The sequence below is a fragment of the Lycorma delicatula genome, chromosome 2 (genome assembly GCF_047948215.1).
Source record: "Lycorma delicatula isolate Av1 chromosome 2, ASM4794821v1, whole genome shotgun sequence".
NCBI classification, from domain to species: domain Eukaryota; kingdom Metazoa; phylum Arthropoda; class Insecta; order Hemiptera; family Fulgoridae; genus Lycorma; species Lycorma delicatula.
In genome coordinates this window covers 226,075,039-226,088,859 of record NC_134456.1, presented here as the reverse complement: position 1 = coordinate 226,088,859, position 13,821 = coordinate 226,075,039, and the positions used below count along the sequence as shown (strand labels likewise).

General features: G+C 28.6%; 1 protein-coding gene across 6 annotated transcripts in view; it reads left to right on the top strand.

The window, feature by feature from the left end:
• The window catches only part of tai (basic helix-loop-helix family member taiman), a 735,005-nt gene that overhangs the window by 686,970 nt on the left and 34,214 nt on the right, over positions 1–13,821 (top strand). For 5 of the 6 annotated variants that reach the window (XM_075357299.1, XM_075357297.1, XM_075357298.1 and 2 more), the window contains 8 exons: positions 611–795; positions 1,812–1,931; positions 4,732–4,917; positions 6,743–6,903; positions 8,553–8,661; positions 11,344–11,553; positions 12,336–12,567; positions 13,593–13,787. In XM_075357299.1, the coding sequence (XP_075213414.1) occupies positions 611–795; positions 1,812–1,931; positions 4,732–4,917; positions 6,743–6,903; positions 8,553–8,661; positions 11,344–11,553; positions 12,336–12,567; positions 13,593–13,787 (1,398 nt within the window). The remainder of the gene's footprint in view (positions 1–610; positions 796–1,811; positions 1,932–4,731; positions 4,918–6,742; positions 6,904–8,552; positions 8,662–11,343; positions 11,554–12,335; positions 12,568–13,592; positions 13,788–13,821) is intronic. The other variant, XM_075357300.1, reaches the window with a different exon arrangement.

The window sequence follows — 13,821 nt, the reverse complement described above, 5'->3', positions numbered from 1 at the left end:
GAGCAGCAGTAAGTAACTTAGTGTATGTTTATGTACTCAGTGCGGTCCTACACTGAATAAAGGCACAGGATCTATTTGGAGGCAGTACATGTTGATACACAATCCATGTTGATGGACCTGTTCATCCAATTGATTGATATGAATCATGTCAATCCATGTTGCTGACACACCATTACAGGCTATTCATATCCAGCGACAGTGTGGCTTACAAGTCATACTTAGACTTTGGCTGTCTAGATCGTGCATTACCTGCTGAGGCTTAGTCACCACACCACAATTGCCTACCATTGAGTATGGAAACATATCTTCCTGTAATGGGAAGACTAGGGATTGCAACACCAGTTATCGTGGTGGATTGTAGACTATGTTCATGCTATTAATTACTTCTTAGTAATTGTACTATTAGTAGGCAAAGTTTTTAAGTATTGCTCGACTGAATTCACATGCGAGTTTGTTCGGTATCAATTTATAAAAATACATGGTGTTGGTGAACTTGTAGAGTCTGCGATTTATCTCAATTTGTTTTGTGAATATGCAGTTTGGGAATCAAATTGAAAAAAATGGCTTACAGAGTGATACTTTAACTTGATTGTCATATTTTTTTTCACAGATGCATCAGCTCTAATCAATGTATTGGATCAAATGGGAGATGTTATAGTGTGCGGAAATGGTGGGCCAGCTGGAACAGCAGCCAGTTTTCAACCAAATTATGAAAAAATGGCCATTAGTGCTATCCAGAAATCTTTAATGCAGTGTGAGACTGCTGTTAAGGCTCCACCTTATGCTACCAATCCCGTAAGTTTTATAGTTAATTAACTGAATTTTCAAGAAGACATTATTTTTATTCTTGTATAAAATTAAGTTAGATGATTATTCAATCAATAATTACAAAGTTTATTCTATCATATACAGTATATTGAAAATTATTTTACACACTGTTATGAAGGATTGACTGTTAAATAGTAGATTTTGTCATACCGAAATCTAAACTTTTCTGCACATGATTAGTCAGTCATTCTACAATGTTTACAATATGTACGTTCTTTAAAGAAACCATCAATCCTCGGTGGTTCAATACATATTTTTGAGTTGGGTTACTATATGCGTTATAAAACTTTTTATTTTTCCCCTTTTTTTAGGTTGTTGAGGTGATCTATTTTATTGATTAAAAATGCGATTGGTAGTAATAAGGCTTCTAATGAGAAATTTATTTTCGTTTCTTAGTTTTGTCTTACTAACAAATAAAAAAATTATATTCAGTTATACACATTGTTAGGCATGTGAGTGGTTATTATTTTTTTCTAAAAATAGAAGAAATAATATTGATTAGTTAAAAGATGTGGGTTGGAGAAATCTTATCAGTCTTAAAATATGAAAATTTTACACATAAACAATAAAATGGTACTTCTTCAAAAAGATCATATTTCAGTTTTTGATTTTGTTGTTTTAAATAGAAAGTTTAGTTCTCAACTAAATTTTGGTAATAATTTGTTTTTAAAACTAAAAGGAAGCAGTTGTTTATTATCAATTTGTTGATTAATGAAGTGTATAAAATATCAAGTTGTCTGATATCCTTGAGTAGTTTGTAGTTTAATTACAATATGACAGCTAATTTCAAAGTTTTTATATTGTGTGGATCCTTTTTTTTTGCTATAGAACTAAAATAATGATAAATGATTAAAAATTAAGTTTTTTTTATTTTGTATGTAATCTCATAGTTAAATTAACACATGTGTTGCTTAAAATAATAATGTAAAGTAAAAAGTGTTGTTTCTTTAGAAGCCATTAATGTAATGCATTTTATTTCTTAGATAACCTCTAATCAACAGCAGTTCCCACCTCCTCCAATGTACCAACAGAAACCACGGTTTAGTACTCAAGCCCAACTTGTTGCAAGACAAGGAACACCTCAGTATAATATTACCAACCAGGTATGTTTACAATTTTTTCTTACTTTTAAAAGTCTCTTATTCTTTAATTATTTTAATTTCATATAATTTAATTACACGATGGCATTCTTTTATGTAAAAAAACAATTATAATAAAAAACATTTCTATTATCAATTTAAAAAACTCTTTGTGTGTTTTTATTCACTTATTGTCTTTTCTAATGTGTTGATTAAATTATTATAGTCTTGTAATATTTAATATTTCTCTAGGAAACTTTTTCAATGAAAATGCACAACTACATACTTCAGCTTTAACAGCAATAGTTTAGTCATTTTGTTTTTAGTTTATATTTATTCATTTATAATGAATACTACGATTCATGATCCCGACAAGTATGAGGTACAAGGAGTAATCCGATCTATGATTGAAAAAACAGTTTTGCAGCTGAAATTCACAGGCAAATTATGACATTTAGAGGCTAAATATTATGAGTAATGTTAAAGTAAGATAGTGGTGCTGCTCATTTTGGGGAGGTCGAATGAACATTCTTGATGAAGAATGTAGCTGCCAGCTGTCTGTGATAAATGATTTGATTGAAAATGTTAATGAAAAGATTCAAGAAAACCGTTGCGTTACCGTATCAATATTGTCATTGATGTTTTATGATCTTTGATTTGTGAAGTTTTGACAGAAAAATTGGGCTATTAAAAATTGTATGCTAGATGGGTACCAAAAACGTTAACTACTACATATAAGAAAAAGGACTTGCTGCAGCTGATTAATTTTTGTAACATTTTGAAAATGAAGGTAATGAATTTTTTGATAACATTGTTACTAGAGATGAAACCTGAATTTCTTGATTAAATGTCAAGACAAAACAGCAGTCGATGTGATGGCAGCTTTTATCATCAAGGGTGGCAATAATGCTACAATAAGTGACATTATTGTGTGGTTTATGTTACTGGTGGTAGAATATTTTGAAGACTTAATGAAGAAGCTAGTGTAAAGCCATGAAAAATGCGTTGAAGTTGAAGGTAGCTATGTAGAAAAGTAGTAAATAAATGTAATTTGTATGTATTACAATTTGCTCATATTTCAATTTTGTTTTTATTTCAAAACTGACTTGCTTTAAAACACACTTCTTACATCATCAGTTGTAAAGTTTTGTAAAATAAAATTTACATCAAATAATTACAGGTTATCAGCAGTTAGTTACCGGCTCTAAGATCCATCATGCTGCTAATGGCCATATTACTCTTAAAAAATAGCTCAAGATTTTAAATTACTCTTAAAAGTTTTCCAAGAAAAACAGAGTCCATTGAATTGAAGGAGATACTCAGTCCTGCAGTTGTCATCTTCATTCTCTTCGCTGCAAGGGACTGCCTGTATAGTAAAGCTCATTACTCTTGTGGAAGGCAGTTAAATTTTTATAAAAATTGTATTTTTAAATAAATAAGTTTAAAAATAAAGCAAATATTGCATGCAGGTTTATTCAATACAATAAGGCCCAAACAAATTAGTTTTTACCTAAGAAGTAGTAAGTTGATAAAAAATTAACATAAAACTTGTCAATGAAAAATCCATGTTAGGAGTGTTAATTAGATTAATAACACATGTACTGAAAGAGTAAATGAATGTTCTTGGTATGAGAGTAGAAAAAAGGTAAAAAAATTCTATCACCCAGTGATCAGAGCTGCATGTAGAGTTAAAGTTTAATTTAAAACTAATCTTAGCCTATAACTACTCTTAATTATTTTCTGTACTAGGGAGGGAAAGGAATTTATCAAGGTAGTAAAACTACTTTTCAGTTAAAAATTGTTTTAGCCTTTTTATAAAAGTTCTGTAATATTTTTGATTCTAGTATCATGGTAATTTCATTACTAATGTCATATTTTTCAGTTCTGATTCTCAGCCGTTTCTTTGAAGAATATTAATGAAACAATCTAGATTACTGATAATTTATTAGATTATATAAATTTATTAATTTTTAGATAAAATTATTTGTCAAAATGATCTATAATTTATTTAAATTTTCAAAAAAGTTTTGTTTTAAAATTGTTGGTGTTTCGGGGAAAGTGAAATGACTACACTATCATTAATAAATTTTAGTTTCTTAGTCGCCTTAACTTCATGCAGTCATTCAGGCATTAGAGCTGCATAAAAAAATATACTTCCTAAACATTTACCTTCTCTCTAGAGTATCAGATGAAATTGGTTAGATGGGTTATTAGATTAAAAAAGTAATTTTTTTTTAATATAGAAATAATTGCTTTTAGAAAAATAAGATAATTATTTTTGAAGGCTGTATAGAATAAAAAGGAACCTATAGTGTTTCATATGATAAAAAAAATAAAAATAAAATGATTAATTATACAATGTTTGAAAATAAAAATTCATGGTTGGTTTCAATTATGACAAAAAAATACCTTTAGTGTTGCCACTATTTATAAAACTTCACTGAATCTGTCTGGTGACACTGTATCTGTGTCATAAGTATTACTAGTTATCAGATTTATGGACTGTTTGCTTCTTTGCTTGGCAATTTTATTTAAAATAAGGGACACATGTTTAACATTATTGAAAAAAGTTTAATTTATTTTCATTGCACAAAAATATATTTAAAAGGTTGCATCAGTCATCCACAAATCTTCTCCAGCGCCCAGCATTAACTTATTTATGATTTTATTAAGCATCGATTGTCCACTGAAAATTATAGAATTTTTGTTTACAATCTTATTTGTTTTATTAATGCTGTTTCATATGAGAAATAAAAAATGTAGCTGTATAATACTCATTTGTGTGCACTGTTACAAATAATTATTGTTTGTATTTTTTTCACAGCAACAGCAAATATTGTTGCAGCGTTCAAAATTGCTTCAGCAACAGCAGCAGCATCAGAAACAGAGGTTGCTGCAGCAGCAACAGCAGCAGTCACTGTTGATACCTAACAATGCTACAGTTTCTGATGCTGGTTTACATAATATAGACAGCCTTATTAATACCGTCGCACCTAACGTCTCCCTCCAGGTAATTTTAATTAATTAAACTTAATGAATAGTGCTGGTGTTATTAATAAATCATGGTTTTGTTGAGTTTAATTCAGTGATGTGGTTAGCTTTGTGTGACTAATGTTCAGGAAAATTTCACTTTGTAGTTTGTACTATCTAATCTTGTAACTTACAAACATTGGAATAAATGATAGAAAATTTGCCAAGCTTTATATAAAAGTACAAAAATCATATCAATTAGTACTCTCATATTTCCCTATCCCACATGTTTTGAAATTTTTGAGATTCCTGCTTTAGAAAATAAATAAAATGAATTCTTATATTTTGTCATTGGCTTGTTTTATGCTTTTCTCCATGAAGTTCAATTACCTTCATTTCCTTTATCTCATTGGAATACTTTACATTTTGATCTATTTCTGTAATCCTCACTTGCCTTATTCATGTCTCTGTCTATATTGCATTGTAGTGGTTGCATTGTATCAGGATGTCATTTGTAACATTTCAGTTACTTAAATGTATCCTCGGTTAGTTATAGTGGAAATAATATTATTTTAAAAATAAACCTGTCATAATAAAGTAGTCTTATAGTTGGGAATGAACTGGTTGCAAGAAAATTGTAGTAGAGAAAATCTTTATCTATTATGAAATAAATAACTTATGTGTATTCTTTAAACAATTTTGCTGTTGTCAGAATATTAATTCCTTGAATATTTTGTTTTAATAAAAATTAAGAACAAGTATTTTTAAATGATGACCCTCTCCATGGATAAGAGCTTTTCCCTTACTATAGTTTGCTTTGTTGGTGGCATAATATCTCTGCTTGTAAAGCAGCTACTCCTTGTTTACTCTTTTATCTTTCAGCTCTTTATATCACAGAATGTACTTTTCTAGAATTGAATACTCTTTCCAAATATGTTTTAAGTTAATAAGAAAAAGATTTTATGATGTAGAGTTCAATTTTTACATTGAAGCTACTTAAATGTTTTTTTTTTTTTTAATTGAGATTCTTGAATTTATCAAAAGATTTTATTATTTCTATATTTGTTATAGAAATAATAATGCTCCAAAGTTGACAACCATTCTTATAATGCTCATTATAGCGTTATATAGTCTTATGATGCATAGAAATCATTACAGTCAATGGCTAATTTGAAGTGATAAAATTATTTTACTTGTTAATATAAATAAACATAGTTCTGTCTAAAGTCGTATTGAATTGTATTGAATATGTTGGAATAAAAAAAACCAAAAAAACCTGTGTATGTAATAATTGTACGATAATGAAAAGTAAACAAGAGTATTTTTAATAGGGGAATTATTTTCCATTTTTATAATACCAAATAAAAAAAAACCTGGATAACTTTTAACATGCCTTTTTTATACGGGATGCACTTAGATCACAGTCTAAGTGGAAAGTTTCAACTTGTTTTAATCCTTCTAATCTCACCTAAATTTGAAAAATTCTCCTAAGTCAGAATAATCTTCTGAATTATTAAGTTATTTTTAAATAATTTAGTTTACAATATAATATTAGCTATAGTATCAGTTACCATTATAAATTGCATTATCGTTACTTTTCATGAGATAAAAATTACGCAGTTACAGTAGCTGCTTGATTATTTAAGCATTTCTTAAAAAAAGAAAGTTGTTTGTTTTTGTGTTTAATGTATTTTTTCTTGTTAATTTTAATGGCACCTGAATGCTTACAGAAATTACCACACTGTAATTTAGCTTATAAACAGCTGTGTATAAATAGTTTAATTTTGAATTATGAAAAAAATTATTGTAGTTGTTAGTTTTATTTCAATTTATTAAGTATTTATTGTTTCTTTTTTATATTATAGCGATCATCCAGTGTACCTGACTCCCAGCTATCGCCTAGTGGATACGGAGGTGGAGGAGGGGGATCTCTTTTAAATAGTGGAGGCTCCCAGATCTCACCTGGCCAACGCCAGCCATATTCCCCTCTATCCCACCAGTCACCTGCTCCATTTTCTCCTGTTAAGTAAGTCAAAAATTATTTACTGTATATGCAAGTTATTTTTACTGTAGTATTTATTGATTTTATCTTATCACATGCTTATCTTGATGAACTTTTATCTAGAAAAAATCTTATTATATTTGTTTGGTGTTTTTTGATATTAATTTGATGGTACCTTGGCAAAATTTACAGCTGTTGTTAATTTTTATTAAAACCTTTCTCTTTAATTTTTGACTTAACTATAACTAAATTTATGTTTGTTGTTCTACTGAAATTCATCATTTGCTGATTTGTTGGTTGTACAATCTTTAATTCCTACCGGCTATGTAACTTTTCCATAACTCAAAAAAGTGAAAACATTTCAGAAACTACTTGAGTATCTATGAGTAAGATTGTTTATATAGTAGTTCTTAATTATGTACCATTATCTCATCAGTATATTATTTGAATTCAGATTTGCCCTGAATTTAAATATATTTATGTTTAAAAGGTTTATATGTGGTTATGCGTTCCAAACCCATAGTTACCTTGACTGTTGTATAGGTTAACACTCTTGTTATGGCACTCTAATTGTGACCTGAATTCAGTTTCTGCTTAATTATTATTTATGTTCCATATTACATTTATTTCCACTCATTTTCATTTTTATATGGTGTGAATAATGAGAATAATCTGGGTTGATGATTATTGTTAAATTTTTATTCCCTGAAATAATAAGTTTTTCTTTTATTACTACAAAACTATCTTGATAGTGTAGAAAATATGATAAATATTTATAATGTTATTAATTTTTTATATTGTACCATTAATTTATTTTTACAAATTTCATGGGAGTTGAAATAATGAGAGATGCTTTTTTCCACAGGAAGGATGCATTAAGTTATTGGTTTACATGAGTTTTTCCAGTCTTTCTTATGGCTGTGATGTATATAAACTAGCTAGGAGTAAATTTATTGCTAGTCATACTTATTTCTCTGACAATGTTGATTTTCTCTACAGCTAGTCTCTGTGTTAATAGATGAAAGGGTCAGAAGGAGTGAATAATCAACTTTATTTTGCAAATGTTGGCATACTGATATGCAACAGTAAATTCAGTTCAATGAACCTGGCTCACTTCGTACTTTTCCTCATAAGTCTGGAAAAGGACATTTGTTACTATTAGTTATGGCATTGCCACTTTGTTGGTCACCTGTATGTTAGGTCACCTACAGCTGTTTGCTAGTGGTACTCAACATGCATACTGAATTTTAACTATATAAATAAAGAAAGGTTTTTGAGGTTTCATTATTTATTTCTTTTCAAAAAGGTTTTTTTGACTGAAATGATTTATTAAGTAGTTTTAATTCAGATTCCAGAAGTAATAACATCGTACTTTTTTACTGGCTTTATTTATGTTGGAGGAGTTATTATTTACCTGTTGTTTTAAATTATATTTTAATTTTTATATTTTTTAAGTATTATATAGGAGCTGTTAAGAAATTAAAATTTATAAATTACTAAGAGATAAGAATTGTAACCTGACTATCTCTTAGTATCGTGGATAAGATTTTTTTTTTTTCGTTACGGTTCTATAAAATTTAAATAAAGATTCATGAAAGATTTTAAAAAACAATATGCAGCCTTAAATTAAGATAGGTGCATGTTTTATTTTTGTTGTTGATATTTTGTTATAGCGGAGGAATGAGTGGGTTTCAACAACAATCACAACAGCAACAACAAGGACAAGCTAGATTGTCTCCTAGTGGACTGCCAGCCTTCCAACAATCTCCTCGTGTCTCTCAGGTTAGTATGGTTTTTTTGTGAACATACAAAATTATTTCTAAGTCACAGTGTGATTTAGGTGTAATAAATGGATTAGAAATACCTTTAGTTTACTGATTTTTGAATTGTAAAGTTTTAAAAATAATTATTTCTCTATTTTTTATTTCAACAAAATTTTCAGTAGTGTAGCTCATGATTTATTGTGTAAAAAACTATTATGTTGTGATTTGGAATATAGTGTTATTATTAATCTTATATGGTTGTACTTTGAAAACAGATTTCAATCTGTGATATATGATTATAAATTTCACACAATATCTGAGATTTTTGTAAATTGATAAAAAGCAAGGGTTTGTACTTGGGGGTGACTATTGTATATTATTTTTATAATAAGTTTATGTAACTAAACATACTGACAAAGTAGATAAAGACAAAAGTAACTTTCAGTTGTGATTTAACAGCAATCATTGCAGAGCATTCTGATTATTTGAAAAATTACAGTTAATGTTCAACAAATAAAATTTATAACCAGTTTACATATAATAGTTGTTAAGATAAATAACATTAAAATAAACAATATTTTTTAATAACTGATGAAATTAAAATAAATTTATAAAAACCATTTAGAAATTAAATGTTTATTTGTAGTAATGATTGATCCTTCATTGAATTGGATATCCCTTACAAATTATGTAATTCGTAGGATCAATAAAAAATTTATTTTTGGAGCTAATATGGTATAGTAAGCTTATATATTCCAAAAAATGCATACTTTGCTAGCATTCTGAAACATTCATTGTTTGCTAATTTATCTTGGGTTTGCAGTGCCAAAAATGTCCTAAATCTAGAGAACAGCAACCAGATTATCATCCTTCAAGTATGAAGAGACTGTAGAAATAAATTCATAGAGCTTGAAATTCTTATGCTTCCTTGCATTTATATTTTATGATTGCACTGTATATTTATAAGAATTGTTACATATTTCCTACAAGTCTTCACATTCAGCTACCAGACAAGAAATTTTGTTAGTATACATTCAAAATATTAACAGTTTAAGAAAATATCTGTTTGATAAAACTGTAAATCTGTGTACTTTTCTATCAGTTATATTTTATTCTCCCAGTTATTGGGTATTACCATTGAGTAAAATTAATAATATATTTGTAGAAAATTCATCTCGCATTTCCAAATAATTTCTGAATCATAAAATTAAGTTAATATGACTCATTTGACTGATTGGTTTTGGTAACTTCATTTCTACTGATATCATTAATTGGTTTTTGTTATGTTGAATTGTATTTATGTTTCTTTCATATCTAGTGTGCTTATTTTAATTATTCTTTGAATTTTACATATGAAGAGTAATCTCATATGACAAAGTAATCTCATATGAAGAGTAATTTGACTACTTTTATATGTTTGAGACAATTGCATATAAATGAAATGAAAGTATCTAAAATATTCTTTTTTTTCTTTCTAGTCAATTTTTTAATGATAAATTCTTTATAAACATAATGAAACTTTAAAAATGTATGCAAATAAAAGTTTTTTTTAGAGTGATTTAGTTTGGTGGAATTAAACTAGACTTTAGAATTGAAGAGATGAGATTGAAAGCCTGTGATTACTGTTTCTTTTGCTTAATTAAGTAAGAAAACCTTTTAAAAGATAAGCACAACCTTATGGGTGTTATTGACTAAAAATTCCTTTCTTCTAAAAAAAACCCTAAAAAGCTCAACTTTTTGGAGGAAAGAGATTGTCAACATTTAAAAACTTAAAAAAGTAAAAATTGTTCATAATTTTTTTATAAGATCAATATCCTAAAAAAATAAAAATTCAAAAGGTGTTCGGAATTCCCAAAAAACTGTTATTACATCTTATATGTTCAACCAGTTTATATTAAATAAAGTTAACACTTTCTCATAATTAACTGGTTTTGTTTCTTTATTTTTTTAAATGAAATTGTTTACTTTCTTTCTTTTTTTTTTATAGATGACTTGTGAAAATATTTAGTAGTTCAAACCTTGCACCATTTGCAAAAAATGTAAAATTAAGAAAAAGGTAGCTTTAAGTATAAATAGTTTTTTGAATTTTAAAAGGTTATTGAAGTCTATCTAGCATACTATGAGGATCACCCTGTTCTTGAAATGTGATAAATTAAAATAACTGCCTGAAACAACAGAAAACAGATTAAAAACTAACTTGAAATGTGACAAATTAAAAACTTGCCATTTGTCTAACACTTATCTTCAATGGATTTTAAATTTGTAAAAAAGTTTTAGAAAAAGATTCTACCACTCAGGCTTTTTATGTTTGAAATCAAGAAGCCAAAATGTTAATCATTACACCAGCTGGACAGATAAATTGCTTTTTAAATTTTGTACTTTTTGAATCAGGTAATTTTGGCAGAAGTTAGTTTTGATAAAAAAAGGCTGTGAAAATGATATTTTTATGAAAATGTAAATAAATATTTCTGATTGTTTAAAAAAGTTCTTAATAAAAACAATGTAAAATGTTCAGATTTTAATTTGTCTTGTGAAAATAGTTGGTAACTGTTATTATACGCCTCAAACTTGGGTGTTTTATTTCTTTAGCCAGACTTAATCATTTTTCTGTTTTTCTTTCTTTTTTTTAAAAATACTTGCGTAAACATTGTTTTATAACTATTTTAAGTAATGTTTAATGTTTCATTTGTATTCAACAAAGGGTCAGCAAGTTGTTCAACAGCAGCAGCAACAGCAACAACAGCAGCTTCAGGTTTCCCAACAACAACAGCAACAACAAACTGGCAACTACCCTGTAATGAACCAGTCTGGACCTCCTACACCAAACCAAAATCATCCTGCTTGGTCTCCTCAAGGATCAAGACTTACTTTACAGCAACAGCAGAATCCAATGCTAAATGCACAGCTGACGGTAATATATATTACTTTTTGAAAATCTTATTTAAAGTAAATACAATTTTTCGTTTATAAGAATGGTGTTCAGACTTCTCCGATGTGAGTTAAACTCTCACATCAGAGAATGCATATGCCAGAATTTCTCGAACTTTTGGTTTTTTAAACAAATAATTCACCATATGAAGAAATTCAGCTATGGTCGTACATCTGATCATCATATAGACTTCCTTGACTTCATTTATAATACAATGCTCAAAGATAAACATGGAAAGGTGTTGTTTTAGACATGGCCTTGATATAACAGAAGATCACCTTACCTATTGCATGAATTAGCTTTTTCTCATTTTTTCTTTTTTTTTTGTAAATGCAGGCAGTTTTTTATATTGCCTATAAACTCAAAAACTATTTTACCTAAAATTAGTTTGCTGTTGAGTACAAAAATATGGATTACATATTATGTTGTACTCTGAGATCTGATATTCTCTTTAAAAAGTATGTTATGGGAACACAGTTCAGTAAAAACAATATTAATAAGGTATTTAAATTCTATTAAATAAACCACCTAGTTTAAGAATATTGATTTAAGGAATATATCTTACTTTAAATTTTCATGAAAATACTTTTGCAGATCCTGCAACTTAGGGAACGTAAACATTATCAGTATATTATTAAAGAAACGGTTTTGTGAAGATGTAAAAGAAGCTGGCCAAATGTATGGCCCTGATTTTTAATTATGAAAGTTGAACATTTAATTTAAGAAGCTGTTTTAGAGTTTAATTGATTACAACTGTATTTTAGGGAGCTGCTTACAATAATAGAACTGGGTTCACTCCAAATGTCACTGGTTCAGGCCAGCGAGGAGCAACCCAGCTTCCATCTGTACGTTCTCTCACGTCACCTGGCTCAAGGCAGTCACCATTCCCACCTGATGTATCTCCTACAACAGTCACAAGCTACCAACAAAATAGCGGTCAGTTTCGACTTCAGAGGACCATTAGTGCCCCACCCCAAGCTACAACTCAGTTACCAGGTAATATTATTAGTTATAAGTTGTTGATACTGCATGGTTCCACCTTGTAGTTCTGTATTGGATGTCTGTTTCAATACCTGAAGGGGCTGTCATTTAAAAAAAAATTGATTTCTTTAACCTGTAGAAGTAGTTATTGTTGTAGTAAGTTGTCTGGTTTTATTACTCTTTTTATTTATATATATAAAAAAATATATATATAATATAAGTACTTCAGTTTTAATAGCCCAGTTATTTTAATATAATTTTCATGTTACCTTTTTTAATTTTTTAATTACTATTAAGGTGTGTTTTTAAAAATATTTTATAATGCTATAATTATTGCATTTTGTTTACTGCTGATAATTATTGTTAAGAAAATGTTTGTTATCTTCAGTGAATCTAGTTTGATTAAATTAAATCTTGATAAATTAATTTTTATCTCATATAAGATGATAGAATTTAATTTGATATAAATGCGGTTTTTATTATTTAGTTATATTTTAATTTGATATAAATGATATTTTTATTACTTTGTTATATCTGCAAAAAAAGATTGTATATTATATAATAATGACCATCAGTTGTTATAATAAATTTTTATCTTATTATTCAACTGATTTCAAGATGTCTATCTTACATTGGTGTTGGGAGTATTATCTCCTTATAGTTCTTTTAGAGATAAAACTGCAGAATTTTTATATTTAAAAATTATATTTATTCTAATCTATGTTTATGTCTTTTGTTACTATTATTTTTTAAATTGATTTGTATTTTATTATGTATAATATTTTGATTTTCATTATTTATAGTTTTATTTTTATATGTGATTTTTACTTTTACAGCATATTGATTGATCTTATTTTTAATATGTTAATGAATTATAACTATATATATTTAATGCTGTTACAGTTTCAAATATTGTTTTATGAGTTGATAGTTGAGTAGTTTGGCTAGATGTGACTCATAGTGAGTGGGCTGCTAGCTAGAGTGTGGTCTTGCGTGTGTGCATGATTAGCCCATCTGCTGAATGCGTTCGCCTGTTACAGGGGGCGTACGCCATTATAGCAGCACTGGACTGAAGGACCACACCCTGCCCCCATCCTACCCCCCTCATCATCATCCTTCGCCCCACCACATGATGTATCCTCCAGACTCCCCTCAGCCTCAGCCTCAGTTCTGTTTCGATCAAGCGACATTACAGTTTTACGGGGCGAGCTGTGACAGGGGCCGACAGCCCTCTGGTAAGTCATGTGACCTCAATGTCATGTGACCACG